The following is an 18056-nucleotide window of genomic DNA, read 5'->3' as shown; positions in this document are numbered from 1 at the left end:
AACTCTTCATACGAGGTGGCCAAAGTACTGGAGTTTCAGCTTCAGCATCATTCCTTCCAAAGAAATCCCAGGGCTGATCTCCTTCAGAATGGACTGGTTGGATCTCCTTGCAGTCCAAGGGACTCTCAAGAGTCTTCTCCAACACCACACTTCAAAAGCATCATTTCTTCGGCGCTCAGCTTTCTTCACAGTCCAACTCTCACATCCATACATGACCACAGGAAAAACCATAGCCTTGACTAGACGGACCTTTGTTGGCAAAGCAATGTCTCTGCTTTTCAATATGCTCTCTAGGTTGGTCATAACTTGCCTTCCAAGGAGTAAGCATCTTTTAATTTCATGGCTGCAGTCACCATCTGCAGTGCTTTTGGCTTATGGCAGCCTAATTCCAACCTCTGCCTCCTTCCCACGCCTGTCTTTCCTCTGTGTGCTGTGTTGTGCTCAGTTGCGTCTGACTCCTTGTGAGCCTGTGGACTGTAGCCCACCAGGCTTCTCTGCCCATGGAATTTTCCAGGCAAGAATACAGAAGTGGGGTGCCGTTTCCTACACAAGGGGATCTTCCCCACTCAGGAACTGAACCCACATCTCTCGTGTCTCCTACGTTGGTGGGTGGATTCTTTACCACTACTGCCACCTGGGAAGCCTCTCTTCTGTGTGTGTGTCTGTGTCCAAATTTTTCTCTTCTTATGAGACACCAGGCATTGGATTGGGCTGTGCTGCAGTTTAGTATGACTTCATCTTAACTTGATTGCATCTATGAAGAGCTTACTTCCAAATAAGAGAACATGTACAAGTTCCAGGTGGGCATGAATTTTGGGGGGATACTTTCCAACTTCATCCAGACTATTAGTGTGTGATTTGACTAAGGAATGGAAGTTCTAATATTCCATTTTCAAGAGGAATGAATGAATGAATGATGAATATGGAATTGTGATATAAAATTTCTCTTTGTCTTTACCCCCAGATTTTTAGGGTAAGTTGGTTATGTAAGTATGGAAATCAAGGAAAAGGCATCTCTCTGCTTCTGTGAGATAAGAAGGGGACACACATGAGAAGTGAAATCAGGAATGCTGGAGGGGGGATCCTGAGAAAGTAAGGCCAGGAATGTCCCTGGGGACAAGAGCCAGGATCTGAACTGATCTGGTTACAGATATGCAGAGAAATAAAACACAAAGATTCATCAGTGAGGATAAGGGGGCTTCTCATTTTCTCCAACTGTACTTCTATGTGTATTCCAAATTTTCTATGATGATTATAATTTGTTTCAACAATCAGGGAAAAAAGCAAAAGTTATTTAAAAGAAGCCCATTTAAGGTCATGGATTATTTAGATTTAAATTCAGATCTTCAGAAAATGCCTAAAGAACTGCAAACTGAGCTCTTCCTTTCTTTAAGTCTCATCAGACTGCTCAGTATTATTAAAGCCGTAATCTTCATCCTCCACGAGTATAATTATCCTTTTCAAATTATTCCCTTTGATCAGCTTGGGAGTTTTCAAAAAATTATTACGATGATTTTATTAAGAAATCCCTAAGTTAAAGCAATTAGTAGTTTCCATACTAAAAATTAATCAGGACATATTACAGTTGTCCAGTAGCCACACAGACAGACAGACACACACATGAAGTAGCTGTGACTTATAATTGGTCATAGTCTATTGTACCATACTTTGAAAAACAGACGAAGATTGAAGTTGTGAATAAACAGACAATAATCACCTACTACTTTTCATCACTATGCTAGAAACTGGAATATAGCAATAAACAGATTTTTTTCTGTTCTCAAAGGTCTTACATTTCAGTACAGAGGAAGTGTTAGGATTGTTGTTGTTTAGTTGCCAAATCGTGTCTGACTCTGCAACTCCATGGACTGTAGCCCACCAGGCTCCTCTGTCCATGGGATTTCCCAGGCAAGAATACTAGAGTGGGTTGCCATTTCCTTCTTCAGGGGATCTTCCCTCCCCAGGGATCAAACCCACCTCTCCTGCACTGGCAGGCGGACTCTTTACCACTGAGCTACCGGGGGAGGAGGGGGCGACAAAGCATGAGATGATCGGAGGGCATCACCGACTCAATGGACATGAGAGAGCAAACTCCAGAAGACAGTGAAGGACGGGGAAGTCTGGTGTGCTGCCGTCATGGGGTCGCAAAGAGTTAGACATGACTTAGTGAATGAGCAACAACAACCAGGGAAGCAACTTTAGGATAGGGGAATAAATTAAACAGTTACAATGATGTGATGTAAGTGTTATGATAAAGGAGTGCCAGGCTATGAGAACATCCATCTGGTAGAACTGATGTAATCCGGGGTGGAGGTGGGGGAAGTTTAGGGAAGGTCTACTCCAGAAAGTTGGAACTGAGATCTAAGGATAAATAGGACTTTGTCAGGTATAAGAAGAGAAGGGAAAGCAGATCCATCAAGGAAGAAATTAGATGTGTAGTACTTGATTGTATTAGCAAGTAAGAACTGTTTCAGTTGCTGGTGTTAGTGACTCAAACTAGTTAAGCAAAAGGAATTTGTTAATTCATGTAACTTGAAGGTGAAGAGGAAGTGTTAGCTTCACATGCGGCCAGATCCAAGGGCTCAAATAATGCCAGGTTTCTGTTTCTCTCTTTATATCTTTATTATGCTCATGACTTGGCATCATTTTCTAGGGCAGCTTCCTCCTCATCTGGAGCAACAGGGCCACCAGCAGTTGAGCCTCTTATTCTACTAATTCAAAAGCCACATAGAATGCTTTCTCCTTCCAATTTCCACTGGAAATAGTATTTGTAGATGTTAACTCCTCTTGGTGATGTTAACTCTGGGAGATGGTGAAGGATAGGGAAACCTGACATGCTGCAGTCCATGGGGTTGCAAAGAGTCAGATGCAACCTAGCAACTAGACAGCAACAACTCCTCTTGAGAGGAGATCATTCTCACCGAGGGAGGGCCCTAAACCAATGACTGGTGTCCTTAAAAGAATAGAGGACACAGAAACACAGAGAAAACAGTGATATGAAGACCGAGGCAGAGCTTGGAGCTGTGTCTCTACATCCAAGGGACTCACTTGTATGGGAGCATGTTAGTGGTTTCATCCTGGGATTTGGAGTCAGGAGCCAGTCTGGGTCTCAGAGCCACTTACAATCTCTTAGTAGGAAAGACATAACAAAGTGCTGCTGGTGCACAGAAAAGTGGAGCAACTCACCAGGCTCGCTGCGTATGCATGCAGGACCTTTCAGAGAGGGTGATTTCTGCCCTGTGTTTTAAAGAACGCATTAGCTGGGTGACGGTAGAAAAGGCATTTGTAGCAGATGTTAGTGGTGCCCACTTATACCTCCCTGGATGTTGCTGCCTGGCCCAACAGGTGTATTTCTGCACATGCTCATTATACTTGCAAAAATCAGCATCTGAACGCCTCTGCTTGAGGCTTCTGGACCTCCCAGAAACATATGCAAGAGGCTGAAAGTGCAGAGAATTAATCAGCCTCGGAACAACTTTCCCTCAGTGACTGGATAGAGTTGGTAGATAAATAACCAAGCAAATTCATCCTTCAGTTGGGAAAATTCTGAGTGTGTGTTACATAGTACCCCCATACTCATTAGAGAAACTCCGCTTCATTTGACTCCATCTGTAACCAGTTTGTTAATGCATCATTTATTGGCTTCCCTTCCTTTCCCTGTCTCACTTTTCTGCTTTGAACCTCAACTGGTACTTCCTGGGATCATCTTCCAAGTAAATCACTTGCATTTGATTTCTTGTCTCAGGGTATCCTTCTGAGGGAACCCCAAATTAGATAACATTCCACACAGAAAGGACAGCATGTACAAGTGCATGAGAATGTAAGCATGGACGTCTCACAACATATTTCAGACATTATCCAGATTATTTGAGAGTCTGCTGCCTGGTCTTTTGGTCTAAAGTGTAAAGAATTATCTGGAGCTTAGAAATAAATGTGTAGCATGTTATAACGACCCCTCTTTTATTCTGGAAATTGTTGGAGTCCAGAAGAAAAGCTGGGGATTGTGTATGTTCCCTGGAGCCCTCAGACCTACACAGGGCCCAGCCTATGGTGTGCACTTAATAAGTATTTTTTTTTAAAAAATACTGTATTGTTGATTGATTGACTGGTTTTTGGCTGTGCTGGGTCTTTGTTGTTGTGCGTGGGCTTTCTCTGGTTGCAGTGAATGGGGGCTATTCTCTAGGTGTGGCGTGTGGGCTCCTCATTGCAGTGGCTTCTCTTGTGGAAGCACAGGCTCTACGCATGCAGGCTTCAGTAACTGCAGCTTGGATGACCCAGAGCGCGGGCTCAGTAGTTATGGCACATGCGCTTAGTTGCTCTGCAGCATATGGGATCTTCCAGACCAGAGGTCAAACCAGCATCCCCTGCATTGGCAGGGGGATTCTTAATCACTGGAGCATCAGGGAAATCCAATAAGTATTTTTTGAAGTGATGATTTTATTGTGTTGAAATTGGGGTGTTGCAAAATTCCAGTGCTTAGTATACAATACCCATCTGATAAATACTTTTTGAACAGAATTGAAGGACACTTAGCCAAAAAAATTTTTTAAAAAGCCTTTCTTTGACAGGCATTGTGCCACCTAGTGGTGACTTTGAGGAGGGGGACTTTGCAGGCGCTGGTTGTGTGCACTAGACTCTCAGGAACTTTGATTTTAGTCAGGGTGCAAAGTTGTATCGAGAAGAAAATGGCAACCCACTCCAGTGTTCTTGCCTGGAGAATCCCAGGGACGGCGGAGCCTGTTGGGCTGCCGTCTATGGGGTCGCACAGAGTCGGACATGACTGAAGCGACTTAGCAGCAGCAGCAGTTGTAAACTCAGTTCTTTGTAAGACCAAAACAATAGAAAAGTTAAATGTCCACAACAGGGGAATAATAAATTAAATGATGCTATATCATTTCCATAAAACATTATGCAGCAATTAAAATGAATTAACTTGATCTATCTGCATCTACACAGAAATTTTTCCAAGACTTGCTATTCAAGTGATAAACTGAAGTCACAGAACATACATATAATATGATGTCACCATGTAAAAAAAAAAAAAACTCACCAAAATACACACATATCTTTGCTTGTTTGATTGAATGGGGTGATGAGATGAATTTTAAGTCATTTCCAGTTCTGAGATTCTATAATTTTAAGACAAGTCAAAGTCTATAGTTCTTTTAAAAAACATACTGCTTTGACCCATCATGTAAGAAAACTATAAAGCTTTATGGAGGGACATAAAAGAAGACCTGTATAAATGGAGACACATGGCATTTTCCTAGACTGAGTCAACACTTGGAAAGGATGGGTTATTCAGAACTGTTGGGACCACAGTCACCTTGGTGGTCCTTACCACAAGAAGGACATATGCATGTGTTTGTGAAAGCTCCCTGGGCCTAATCATTCAGAAAATATTTTAGGTTACATTATATTACATTCTATAAATGGGCAGCTAACTGGTTTCTGCTTAATATCTATGACCAGAAAAATACAAGAATGGATGAAGAGAAGTCTCAGTGTAGTTATCCAAATAAAAAGTCATGTTCCTTGCTTAATTCTCACATCTGAGTAAATTTTCAGACCCAGACCATGGAACCCATTGACCGGAGGAGGTGGCTAGGTCCCCAGGAAGAAGGACCCTGAAACATTGGGACAAGTATACTGAGGAAAGAGGAACATCCAGATATTTCTCAGGATTTGAAGGGATCTTGTTACCCAGAAATACAAAGTACTATCATGGCTCCTCTGGAAGAAAGGGGACTTCTGAGTGTCAGAGAACGAGCAGAGTCCTTGATAACACAGAGCTTACAGTGATCCTGGGCCTACAGACCCACCCATTTCCCCAGACTCTTGAATTCATAATTGGGAATATAAATTGGGCAGTTGGAGCAAGCCTGCACATTAAGTTCTTGGCCTGTATTTCTCATGTGGGGAAGTCCAAGTGAACACCTTTGAAACTATCCCTTCTCTATCAAGTTGAAAAAATAAACTAAAACCAATATTTCATCCAAGGGGATGTGGAGGTGACAGTGGAATGGATGCTACCTTGAGCAGCCTAAAGGATGCAGCAATGGGTGCCCCTTAAACGGCCACGTTTCCATTTGGTTTGCCTGTCAGCCCCCTTCAGAAACCAGGAGGATGGCTTACAGACTACTGCAGACCTAACCATGTAGGAGTCCTGATCACAGCCATCGTGTCAGCTCTGTGACCCACATGATACAGAATCTGGACCGCTCGGGCATCCGCCAGAACACCATACCTGTTTCACTGATGACACGATGCTAATCAGGCAGAATGAGCAACAGGTGGCTGGTATGTTGGAAACCTTGGTAGGAAACATGCTCTTCGGAGGGTGGGAGATAAATCTGTGAAGATTCAGGGAACTGCCACTTCAATTTTCAGGGAACCAGTGGTCAGAGATATGCCAACATAGATCCTTTGAAACAAAAGGCAAACTACAAAATACAGACGAGCAAGATAAAAGACAAAATTATTTTAAAATGTTCTAAAAGTGATACCTAAAAACAGTGTTTCTATCCTTTAAGATGTTCTTCAGTGTGCAAAGATATAAATATAACAGACTAAATTTGTAATTAAAGTATCATATCACTATCTAGTATCCTGAAGTCTACTATACACATCACTTTGTAGCCAGCTATTTTCAACTAACGTCCAGATGCTGCAGGTTATCCCTCATCTTCCTTAAAACGTGCCATGTGGAAGCAGACAGTTCTCACACTCTGAAGACTGTTTCTATCAGTGCAACTTCTGAACCAAGAAACCTTAGCGTTATGGTAGCCTTCGAATCACTTTTCTTTCCGGCCAGCACAGCAGGCCATATCTGCAGCGGGCACACCCTTGCCTGGATCACGCTAGTGAAGATGTTCCTCGGCAAGCGGCCTAGCCCATAGTCACGTGCCTCCTCCAGCCACGCGGGGGCACTAGAGCGCCATAGTTCACACGGGACCCCGGCCCTCTGGGAGGACGAATCTGGGCGAGTGTGTTGACTGCCCGGTGTGGGCGGAGCAAAAGGCGTCCCGGTCCTTGCCGGGGGCAGGAAGTGAAGAGGCCGGGCTTCGCTGGCGGGGTGTGCGCGTGCGCAGAGGTCGGGTCGGCGGACTTCGCTTTTGCTACTGCTGGGGTCTGTCCTGGTGGGGACGCCTTCGCTATAGAGTGGGCCGGGCCCCGGGGCGGGGACAGAGTACTGGAGTTGGGAGAGAGCTTTGAGGAGCGCTGGGGTGCGGAGCGAGGACGCTGTGGACCCGGCGGGGTGGGGATGGTGAGGCCTGGGGTGGGGGAGGACAACAGGGCGCCCGGGCGGGAATAGAGGGGGCGGCGTGTGGAGTCGGGGGAGAGGGGCGAGCGGGAAAGGAGGACGTGGGAGTAAAGCCTCCTTCTCCCGCCTGGTCCCCTTTTGGTGTGAATTGCAGGGACGCCAGGGCGCTACCGTGCAGCGCGGGAGTTGCAAATAGACAGGTGGCTGTATTTTCCGGCGAGATAACCCCTCTCCCAGCCTTCTCGTGTAGGGGTCCCTTTTTAAAAGCTGTGTTTCTAATGTAGTATCATGTGCTTCACAGTGACATCTCCCGTGGAAAACCGATTCCAACCGCTTTAGGCATCTTGAGACTCAAACCTCTTTTACTTCCTCACTCTTAAAAGTCGAGAAAAGTTTTCCTACCTAAACCCCAGTGAAAAATAGGAAATTCCCTGTCTGAACAGCTGTAGCGTATTGAAACAATTTCTTCATGAACTTGTCTGCAGAAATCACTTTTTGTGCTCTTTAAATAATGTCTCTTGCTTGTGTAAAGTGGAACAACAGTTACAGTGTGCATGAGACATTTTAGTCCAGGGAAATGAAAATACTTCATTGAGAATTCAGGGATTGATCAGCTATAGTGACTCCAACCAATGCAACCCAATCGTCACTAAAAGGATTTGGGTTCATATCCATCATTCTCAGCTGTGGTGAAAGGGTGTAGGCTGACATTTGGAAGCCTAAGAACCAAGTCTGTTGCCTTCCAATTTATTATTATTTTTTTAAGCCTTCCATCATGTGTGTACTTCGCTTGAATGATTATTTTAAAGTACATGTCCTATTTTTGCCGATCTAACAGCTGTTGCCATAGAAACTAGAGAAGAAATAGTCATTTTCGGCAGAGTTGTTAAAACTGTCTTCTAGGCTTCAGCTGTGAGTGCCAGTGAGGGCTGTACTTGCACATTCTGAGATGGTGCTTAAAGAATTAAGGCTCTGAAATGTTCTTAGAGGCTAACAATCCAAATTGTTTCATTTTCTCACATCATTCATTTAATAATCCTAGAAGTTTGCCAGCTACGTTTGTTGACCTGCTGCTGTTCTTTGAAGAGGATATGTAAGCCTGGATTCTGCTCTGTGAAGTCTAGTCATTGGCTCTTTGAAAATGTATAGACTCCTTCTCCCATTCTTTACCCATTCTTAAGGATAAAGCAGGGATTACAAACTATCAGGCACTATTTCTGTTCTAAGTGACACTTGTCGGTGATACAAATGATAGTGTTTTTGCTTGTATGTGTAATAGGTATGGTGTTGGGCTTTTGCTTATACCTTCTGTGTCAGTAGAACACTTTACATTTCACAGAAGTCGAGAGTGATGAGCAGGAGTTTGCTTGACATGTGAGCAGAGCTAAGCAGTGTAAATAGATAATGCGCAGACAGAGATGAGAGGTTTTTTTCTTTCTTTCCGCTGAGAGGTGTAAGTAAATCCGTGGGTCTGGAACCTAGGAGTTGGTGAAGAAAGGGTGGGGAAGGTGCCTGGAGAAATTGTGGGAAGTGGTAATTTGCAGGGTTTGGTCTACAGTATGTAGGAGTTTATTGACGTGCATGGAAACCAATGGAAATTACAAATACAGTTGGCTTTATTGGCTCGGGGCTTACAACAGTAGTCACACATTCTGTAAAAATGTAAATAGCACAGAAATACAGAATATGGAAATGCTGAATCCTTACAGCCATCATCCTGCCACTCCACATAACTGCTGTGAATGCTTTGGTATATATTCCTTTGGACTTATTTATATTTGTGTATACTGCCATATTTTAAGCATTACTGTTTTTGCAAATTAGGTAGTGATTTTTGTCTGGTTTGTTTTCTGTGGTATCCTTGGCATTCAGAAAGGTATGTGGTATGGTATGTAGCAGGCACTTGTTAAATATTCAATGTACGAATGAATGATAAATAATTCAGAGGTCAGAATCAAAAGGGACAAACATGGCAGTCTAGGCCTATGCCCCAAATTTAGGCTGTAGAGTGTACTTATAAAAAGGGAGTGTGGTTGGTCAGTGACTGGAACTGGCCCCCTAGAGTAATGAAAAGAGTATGTTGTTTTTGCAGTTTGGACTTTTGGTAGAAGACATTCTATATATAAACCTTAAGTACACTTTCATATTTGAAATCTTAAGTTTTTTTTTTTTTTGCATCTGCCCAAATGGTGTGCATAATTGCCTTTCTGAACCATTTTGCTACTCATGGATATACTTTTTTAAAATTCATACAGTGTATGGCACTTAATAAAAGGCCATGTTTTACTGTCCTTTAATAGTCTTACTAAAGTACTTTCCCCCTAGCCCCAACTAGATTACAACCTCTGTGAGGTCAGGGATTGAATTTTATGCTGTGTCCGTAACTCACATACCACCTAGCCAATGAAGAATCTTCCTAGCTACCCAAATACTAATTTTAAAATGATTTCCAGGCCTAAAATATTGTACCACTTTTCATCTAGGTTCAAAGGAGAAGAAAACTAGAAAATATCTTGTTATTAATGTTAAACTAGTATATACAATATCAGCTTCAACTCTACTGATTTAGAATCGGTAGTAATTCAAAAAGGGTTAACTAGAAGTTAATGCTTGCTTAGCATGCTCTTTATTCAGATTATACATTAATAATGCAAGGGCAGAATGTATAAAGTATGTAAAAATGTTGAGTAGTATTCAAATAGTTTGATATATAGATAATACTATTTATGAAAATTGATGTTCTGAAGCATCTTTCCAGATAATACTGTATTAACCTAGACTGAATTAGATTTATGTGTTTTTACCTTCAACTTTTATTGGGCTTCCCCAGTGGCTCAGCTGGTAAAGAACCTGCCTGCCAAAGCAGAAGATGCAATTTTTATTATGAAGATTTTGAAACACTAAAGAAAACTGAAAAAAAAAAAATTTATGGCACATATATAACCACTACTTTACACAAAGATTGCTACCATTTTTAGTATATCAGATTTATGTCCTGTGTGTATATATGTAGGTAATTTTATTATAGAATTTGGAAGTTTCATTCATGATGAAGAGAGTATTCAGCAAGTATTTCAGTTATAAGATACTTGCCTCCATAACCACATCTTTGTCAACTAAGAAAATAAGCAGTACCTACCTAAAAGAACCTAAAATCAAATTCATATTCAGATTATCCCAGTAGTTCCAATTGTCTTCTAAGGCTAATTTTTTTCTTTCAAAGTAGGATCTAATCAGAGTCTGCACATTGTGTTTGGTTGTCTCTTTTTAGTATCTTTAAAAAAAATCTTAATGTGTAGTTTATACACAGTAAATTGGACATATTTAAACTGTGCGTATGTTTGGACTTAGTGTATATTTATGAAATCAGCAACACAATCACAATAGTGAGCATTTTAATTGTCCCCCAAACTTTGTAATTCCTCCTCTTGCCCCTCTTTTACCTCTTCAACCTCTGATTTCTCTGTAACTATAAATAAGTCTGCATTTTCTACGGTTAATGTTACAAAGCTGGAATCATAGAGTATGTGTTTTGGAGGAGAGCAGTGTTTTTTCCTGTGTATGGGTCTGGCTTCTCTCACTTGCTAGTATGGAGAAAATAAAATTGCTTTTGTGTATTGCTCTTGTATTCTGCCACCTTAAGCTCATTCTAATAGTTTTTGTTTGTTTGTTTGGTTTGTAGATTTCTGTGGATATTTTGGATAGACAGTCATGTTATCATAATGATGATCTATATTTCTTATCTGGATGCCATTTATTTATTTAGTTATGTACATATTTACTCAATTCAATCACACTCACCAACATCGCCAGTATAATGTTGAATAGAAGTGGTGGGAGTGGACATCTTTTCCTTGGTCTGATCTTGGGAGGAAAGTATATCATTTACCAGCAAACATACTGTTGGATATAGATACGTGTAAATATCTTAGTTTACTGAGTGTTTCTGAAGATTGGTTCTTGACCTTTTTGGGGGCTGTGTTGGATCTTCGTTGTTTGATTCTAGTTGCAGTGAACAAGGGCTGGCTGTTCTCTCGTTGCAGTGTGTGACTTCTCATTGCAGTGGCTGCTGCTGTTGCAGAGCACGGGCTCTAGGGCCTGCAGGCCTCAGTAGTTGCGGCTCCCGGGCTCCAGAGCATGGGCTCCGGGGTTGCGGCTCCCGGGCTCTGGAGCCCAGGCCTAGTGGTTGCGGCTCCCGGGCTCTGGAGCCCAGGCCTAGTGGTTGCGGCTCCCGGGCTCCGGAGCACGAGCTCCGGGGTTGTGGCTCCTGGGCTCTGGAGCCCAGGCCTAGTGGTTGCGGCTCCCGGGCTCCGGAGCACAGGCTCCGGGGTTGCGGCTCCCGGGCTCTGGAGCACAGGCTCAGGAGTTGGGGCACGCAGGCTTTGTTGCCCCTTGGCGTCTGGGATCCTTCTGGGTAAGGTATTGACCCCATCTCCTGTGTTGGCAGATGAATTCCTTATCACGGAGCCACCAGGGAGGCTCCTGGTTGTTGGATTTTATCAAATGCTTTTTCTGTATCTTCTGAGATGATCATGTGTTTTTTCAGTTAGGGTGAATTACTTTGATGTATGAATTTTTATTCAGCCTTACATTCCTGGGACAAATGTCACTTGGTCATGATGTATTGTCCTTTTAACATATTGTTGAGTTAGATTTCCTAAAATATTAAGAATTTTTGTATCTATACTCATGAGGGTTATTATTTTGTAGTCTTTTGGTAATTATCCTTTTTTTTTTTTCTGTCTTTGTTATCAGGTGATGCTGGTCTTAAGAAATGGGTTGCAAAGTATTCCTTTTTAATTTCCTGAAAGAGTTTCTATAGAATTGTTATTTCTTCTTTAAATGTTTAGTAGAATTCCCCAGTGAAGCCTTTTGGTTCTGGAACTTTCATTGTGGGAAGGTTTTCAACTACAAATTCAATTTAAAGATCGTGTATAAGGTTCTTTATTTCTTCTTGAGAAAGCTCTGGTAATTTGTGTTTTTCAAGGAATGTGTACATTTAATCTAAGGTGTCAAATTTAAGATTTTCTCTTTCATTGGTTTTAAGAAACTTTATATACCTTGGAGTAATTTTCTTTGTGTTTCCAGTGTGTGTGATTTGTTCAACCTCTTGATTTGAAGGTTTACAGTTTTCCTCAAATTTGGAAACTTTTCAGTCAGTCAGTCACTTTAGTTGCTCAGTCATGTCTGACTCTTTGAGACCGCATGGACTGTAGCACACCAGGCCTCCCTGTTCATCAACAACTCCTGGAGTTTATTCTTACTCATGTCCATTGTGTCGGTGATGCCATCCAACTATCTCATCTCCAGTTGTCCCCTTCTCCTCCCACCTTCAGTCTTTCCCAGCATCAGGGTCTTTTCAAATGAATCAGTTCTTCACATCAGGTGGCCAAAGTATTGGAGTTTCAGCTTCAGCATCAGTCCTTCCAGTGAATATTCAGGACTGATTTCCTTTGGGATGAACTGGTTGGATCTCCTTGCAGTCCAAGGTACTCTTCAAAGGTCTTCTCCAGCACCACAGTTCAAAGCACCAATTCTTCGGCGCTCAGCTTTCTTTACAGTCCCACTCTCACACCCAGATGTGACTACTGGAAAAACCATAGCCTTGACTAGACAGACCTTTGTTGGCAAAGTAATGTCTCTGCTTTTTAATATGCTGTCTAGGTTGGTCATAACTTTTCTTCCAAGGAGCAAGTGTCTTTTAATTTCATGGCTGCAGTCACCACATGCAGTGATTTTGGAGCCCCCCAAAATAAAGTCTGTCACTGTTTCCATTGTTTCCCCATCTATTTCCCATGAAGTGATGGGGCCAGATGACATGATCTTAGATTTCTGAATGTTGAGTTTTAAGCCAACTTTTTCACTCTCCTCTTTCACTTAGATCAAGAGGCTCTTTAGTTCTTCTTTGCTTTCTGCCATAAGGGTGGTGTCATCTGCCTATCTGAGGTTATTGATATTTTTCCCGGCAATCTTGATTCCAGGACTAATCTCCTAATCTCTTGGGCTTCATCCAGCCCAGCGTTTCTCATGATGTACTCTGCATATAAGTTAAATAAGCAGGGTGACAATATACACCCTTGACATACTCCTTTCCCTGTTTGGAACCAGTCTGTTGTTCCATGTCCGATTCTAACTATTGCTTTCTGACCTGCATACAGCTTTCTCAAGAGGCAGGTCAGGTGGTCTGGTATTCCTATCTCTCTCAGAATTTTCCACAGTTTGTTGTGATCCACACAGTCAAAGGCTCTGGTATAGTCAATAAGGCAGAAAGGGATGTTTTTCTGGAACTCTTGCTTTTTCGATGATCCAACTGATGTTGGCAATTTGATCTCTGGTTCCTCTGCCTTTTCTAAAACCAGCTTGAACATCTGGAAGTTCATGGTTCAAGTATTGCTGAAGCCTGGCTTGGAGAATTTTGAACATTACTAGCGTGTGAAATGAGTGCAATTGTGCGGTAGTTTGAGCATTCTTTGGCATTGCCTTTCTTTGGAATTGGAATGAAAGCTGACCTTTTCCAGTCCTGAGGCAACTGCTGAGTTTTCGAAATTTGCTGGCATACTGAGTACAGCACTTTCATAGCATCATCTTCCAGGATTTGAAATAGCTCAACTGCAATTCCATCACCACTAGCTTTGTTCATAGTGATGCTTCCTAAAGCCCACTTGACTTCGCATTCCATGATCTCTGGCTCTAGGTGAGTGATCATACCATCGTGATTATCTGGGTTGTGAAGATCTTTTTGTATAGTTCTTCTGTATATTCTTGCCACCTCTTCTTAATATCTTCTGCTTCTGTTAGGTCCGTACCATTTCTGTCTTTTATTGAGCTCATCTTTGCATGAAATATTCCCTTGGTATCTCTAATTTTCTTGAAGAGATCTCTAGTCTTAAATTCTATTGTTTTCCTCTATTTCTCTGCACTGATCACTGCAGAAGGCTTTCTTATCTCTCCTTGCCATTCTCTAGAAAATTCTGGCCATTATTTTTCAAGTGTTTTTTCCTGTGTGCTCTCCCTTCCCACTCTTCTTGGAGTCCATTTACTCCATTTGAGTTATTCCACACCTCATTGATGCTTTATGCATTTCTTACAGTTTATTTTCTCTCTGCATTCCATTTTCGATGGGTTTTATTGTTATTTCAGGTTCATAAGTCTTTATTTCTACAATGTCTAATTTGCTGTTAGTCTCATCCAGGGTAATTTTTATTTAAGACATTGTATTAGTAGTTTTCTTATCTAGAAATTCAACATCGATCTTTTGAAAAATTATATTCTTTGCCTCTATATAACATGCTCAAACTTTCCTTTAAAATTTAACACATATTCAATGTATATAACTACTTTAATATCCTTGAATTCCCAGCTTCATCTCTTTGATTTAGGAGGACTATTGGGCTGCGCTAGGTTTTACCTCTTTGCATAGTGGCCTGAAAACTCTCCAGGCAGAAGGTTGGGATGGTCGTAAGTTTCCTTTATCTGTTTTCTCCCTGTCTCTCAGGGGTGACTGTTGTTCATTGCCTAATGTCCATATGGTGAAACCTTTGTTTTCAGTTTAGTCACTCAGTTGTGTCCGACTCTTTGTGACCCCATGAACGGCAGCACACCAGGCCTCCCTGACCATCACTGGCTCCCGGAGTCCACCCAAACCCATATGTATTGAGTTGGTGATGCCATCCAACCATCTCATCCTCTGTCGTGCCCTTCTCCTCCTGCCCTCAATCTTTCCCAGCATCAGGGTCTTTTCAAATGGGTCAATTCTTTGCATCAGATGGCCAAAGTATTGAAATTTCAGCTTCAACATCAGTCCTTCCAATGAACACCCAGGACTAATTTCCTTTAGGATAGACTGGTTGGATCTCCTTGCAGTCCAAGGGACTCTCAAGAGTCTTCTCCAACACCACAGTGAAAAAGCATCAATTCTTCGGCGCCAGCTTTCTTCACCATCCAACTCTTGCATCCATACATGACCACTGGAAAAACCATAGCCTTGACTAGACGGACCTTTGTTGGCAAAATAATGTCTCTGCTTTTGAATATGCTATTTAGATTGGTCATAACTTTCCTTCCAAGGAGTAAGCGTCTTTTAATTTCATGGCTGCAGTCACCATCGGCAGTGATTTTGGAGCCCAGAAAAATAAAGTTAGCCGCTGTTCCCACTGTTTCCCTGTCTATTTGCCATGAAGTGATGGGGCCGGATGCCATGATCTTCGTTTTCTGAATGTTGAGCTTTCAGCCAACTTTTTCACTCTCCTCTTTCACTTTCATCAAGAGGCTTTTTAGTTCCTCTTCACTTTCTGCCATAAGGGTGGTGTCATCTGCATATCTGAGGTGATTGATATTTCTCCTGGCAATCTTGATTCCAGCTTGTGCTGATACTGAAGCTGCAGTATTTTGGCCATCTGATGTGAACAGCTGATTCATTGGAAAGTCCCTGATGCAGGGAAAGATTGAGGGTAGAAGGGGAAGAAGGTGTCAGAGGATGAGATGGCTGGATGGCAGCACCAATTCAATTGACTTGAACTTGGGCAAACTTTGGGAGATGGTGACGGGCAGGGAGGCCTGGCATGCTGCAGTCCATGAGGTGGCAAAGAGTTGGACCTGACTGAGTGAACAACAGTGATTATAATTAGCAGTGTTGAGCATCTTTTCATGTGCTCGTTGGCCATCTGTATGTCTTCTTTGGAAAAATGTCTATTTAGGTCTTTATATTCTGTTCTTTGAGTTGTTTTCAGTGAGACGATAAGTCCCTTTCCCTCTCTCTTGACCTGAATCAGAAGTGTCTGCATTATATTTGAAAGGAACAAATTGGTATTTTAAAAAATACATTTTGTGTTAGACTTTAGTATTCTATTAAATGCTCTTTGATCTGGTTGCTGCCAATTGCTGAAACTTGCCCTGGTGGCTCAGCTGGTAAAGAATCTGCCTGCAATGTGGGAGACCTAGGTTCAATCCCTGGGTTGGGAAGATCCCATGAAGAAGGGAACGGCTACCCATTCCAGTATTCTGGCCTGGAGAATTCCATAGACTGTGTACAGTCCGTGGATTCGCGAATAGCTGGACATGACTGAGCGACTTTCACTTTCTTACTTTCAGTCCTGTTTTTGTTTAATCTATTTCTTGTTCCCCAAATAATTTAGCTGATAAAATAAAAATAGACTTCTTTCAACTAAAATTTTTAAAAAAGAAGAAAAAAGGCCAGATTTGGACATTGTAAGTACATGTTGCTGAGTTAAAAAAAAAGTTAGTAAAACCTCTTTGGTTTTTGTTGTTAAGAGGAATTGCTGCATGAATGGTGAGTAGAAACCCAAGGAAATTTGGTTGGAGACCTGTTGAAGGAAGAACAACTTTTCAATGTGTTATATTTCCAGTTTGGTAATAAATATTTTGCTGGGATTATTTATAGTTTATATTTTGTGTCCCAGATAATCAAGTAAAACAAAGATGAGCTTCATCTATGGACTGCAGCCTGCTGCTAGAAACTGTTTTTTCTTCCGATTTAATTTACTGACCAACTGGAGAAAATGTAACATGCAAGCTGTAACCTCACGAGACTTTCATCAGGTGAAAATTAACCATATAGTAAATAAATCTCCGGGCCTGGGAGTAAATCACGGTGATAAATGGACTCTTCTGCCTGAAAACTTTCTCTTCTATAGGACTTTTAATACCAAAAGAAAAGGCTGCCTTTTGAGCACCAGAAGTAAGGAAATTTCGATGATTAGCCGAAAATGTACTGCATGCACTGACTCTCTTTCAAGACAGCTACTGATGAAGGACGTTCCCATAGTTCCTGCTCATTCAGTGTTGCATCCCTTGAACTGTTTACTCACGAGAGACTTCAGGAGTTTCCACACTTCTCCACGGTGCCAAGCTGCTCCTGTTCCTGTGTTGTTGATGATTCTTAAGCCAGTGCAGAAACTGCTTGCAATCATTGTGGGCAGGTAAAATGCTTTTTAAAATATAAGCTTTTATATTAAAAGTTTGTATAACTACTTTTAAAGAAAAATTGGTAGATTTCCCTCCCATGATTAGCGTGGAAGTTCAGTTTCTAAATAGTTGGTGTATATATATATATATGTATATATGCTTTAATAATCTTGAAATCATTTGCTGCATATATAATATAGAAATGGGATCTGTAAAAATTATTCTTATATATCTTATCTAGACACTATTTTAAAGATCTTATAATTACAAAAATCAGAAATGTTTGTTGTAGTTCATGTGTAAGAACCGTACTTACAAACATTCCTTTTTAGTTCATGAAATTTGGGGCAATGAATCATGAAACTGAAGAACTTTGCTCATTTAAGAAAGAACTCCTAGCCAAGTTAACTCTTAATTAGTATTTGTTTATTTTTCTATTCTGTTTCCAACAAATCTTTGTTTTCTCTTGGTGATCCTTTATAGCACTTAATGTTTTTAAAGCTAAATAATACTTCGTATTTAACTTAAAACTCCTCCCTCATAATTAATCTTGTTTTCTCTTATTTGCTCCATGAAGATTGAAGAAAGGTAAAGTTAAGCATTGTCTCCCTATAACGTTATTTCATATTTGGTAGCTATGAAGTGCCTTCTAGCCTTTTTACTTCCATAATAATCAACCCAGTTTTCTCTTCATCCAAAATCGAGAACTTGTGCTCTAATTTATGGTGTTCTTTATGACTAAGCTTTGGCACTCAGAAAATATACAGTTAATTTAGCTCTCAATTTAAGTATGAGTTCAAAGAAAGCTAGAGCTAGGCAGTCGTCAAAGAAGTAAAACCAGCTTTTATTCAGAACTTTTGCAGTAGGA

The 18056-nt window shown here is 41.3% G+C and overlaps 1 protein-coding gene across 8 annotated transcripts in view; it reads left to right on the top strand.

Annotated features, from left to right (window-relative positions):
* Window positions 1-7059: 7059 nt before the first annotated feature.
* The window catches only part of OMA1 (OMA1 zinc metallopeptidase), a 62207-nt gene continuing 51210 nt past the window's right edge, over window positions 7060-18056 (top strand). The window contains exons 1-3 of one of the 8 annotated variants that reach the window (XM_060409765.1): window positions 7073-7129; window positions 16684-16822; window positions 16918-17202. In XM_060409765.1, coding sequence (XP_060265748.1) covers window positions 16976-17202 — 227 coding nt within the window. In that variant the 5' untranslated portion in view covers window positions 7073-7129; window positions 16684-16822; window positions 16918-16975. Of the gene's footprint in view, window positions 9015-16683; window positions 17203-18056 lie in introns of all 8 variants that reach the window. The other 7 variants (XM_060409766.1, XM_060409768.1, XM_012155936.4 and 4 more) reach the window with 7 other exon arrangements.

Source organism: Ovis aries, chromosome 1, assembly GCF_016772045.2.
Source record: "Ovis aries strain OAR_USU_Benz2616 breed Rambouillet chromosome 1, ARS-UI_Ramb_v3.0, whole genome shotgun sequence".
Lineage (NCBI taxonomy): Eukaryota > Metazoa > Chordata > Mammalia > Artiodactyla > Bovidae > Ovis > Ovis aries.
This window is presented reverse-complemented; position numbering and strand designations above follow the sequence as displayed.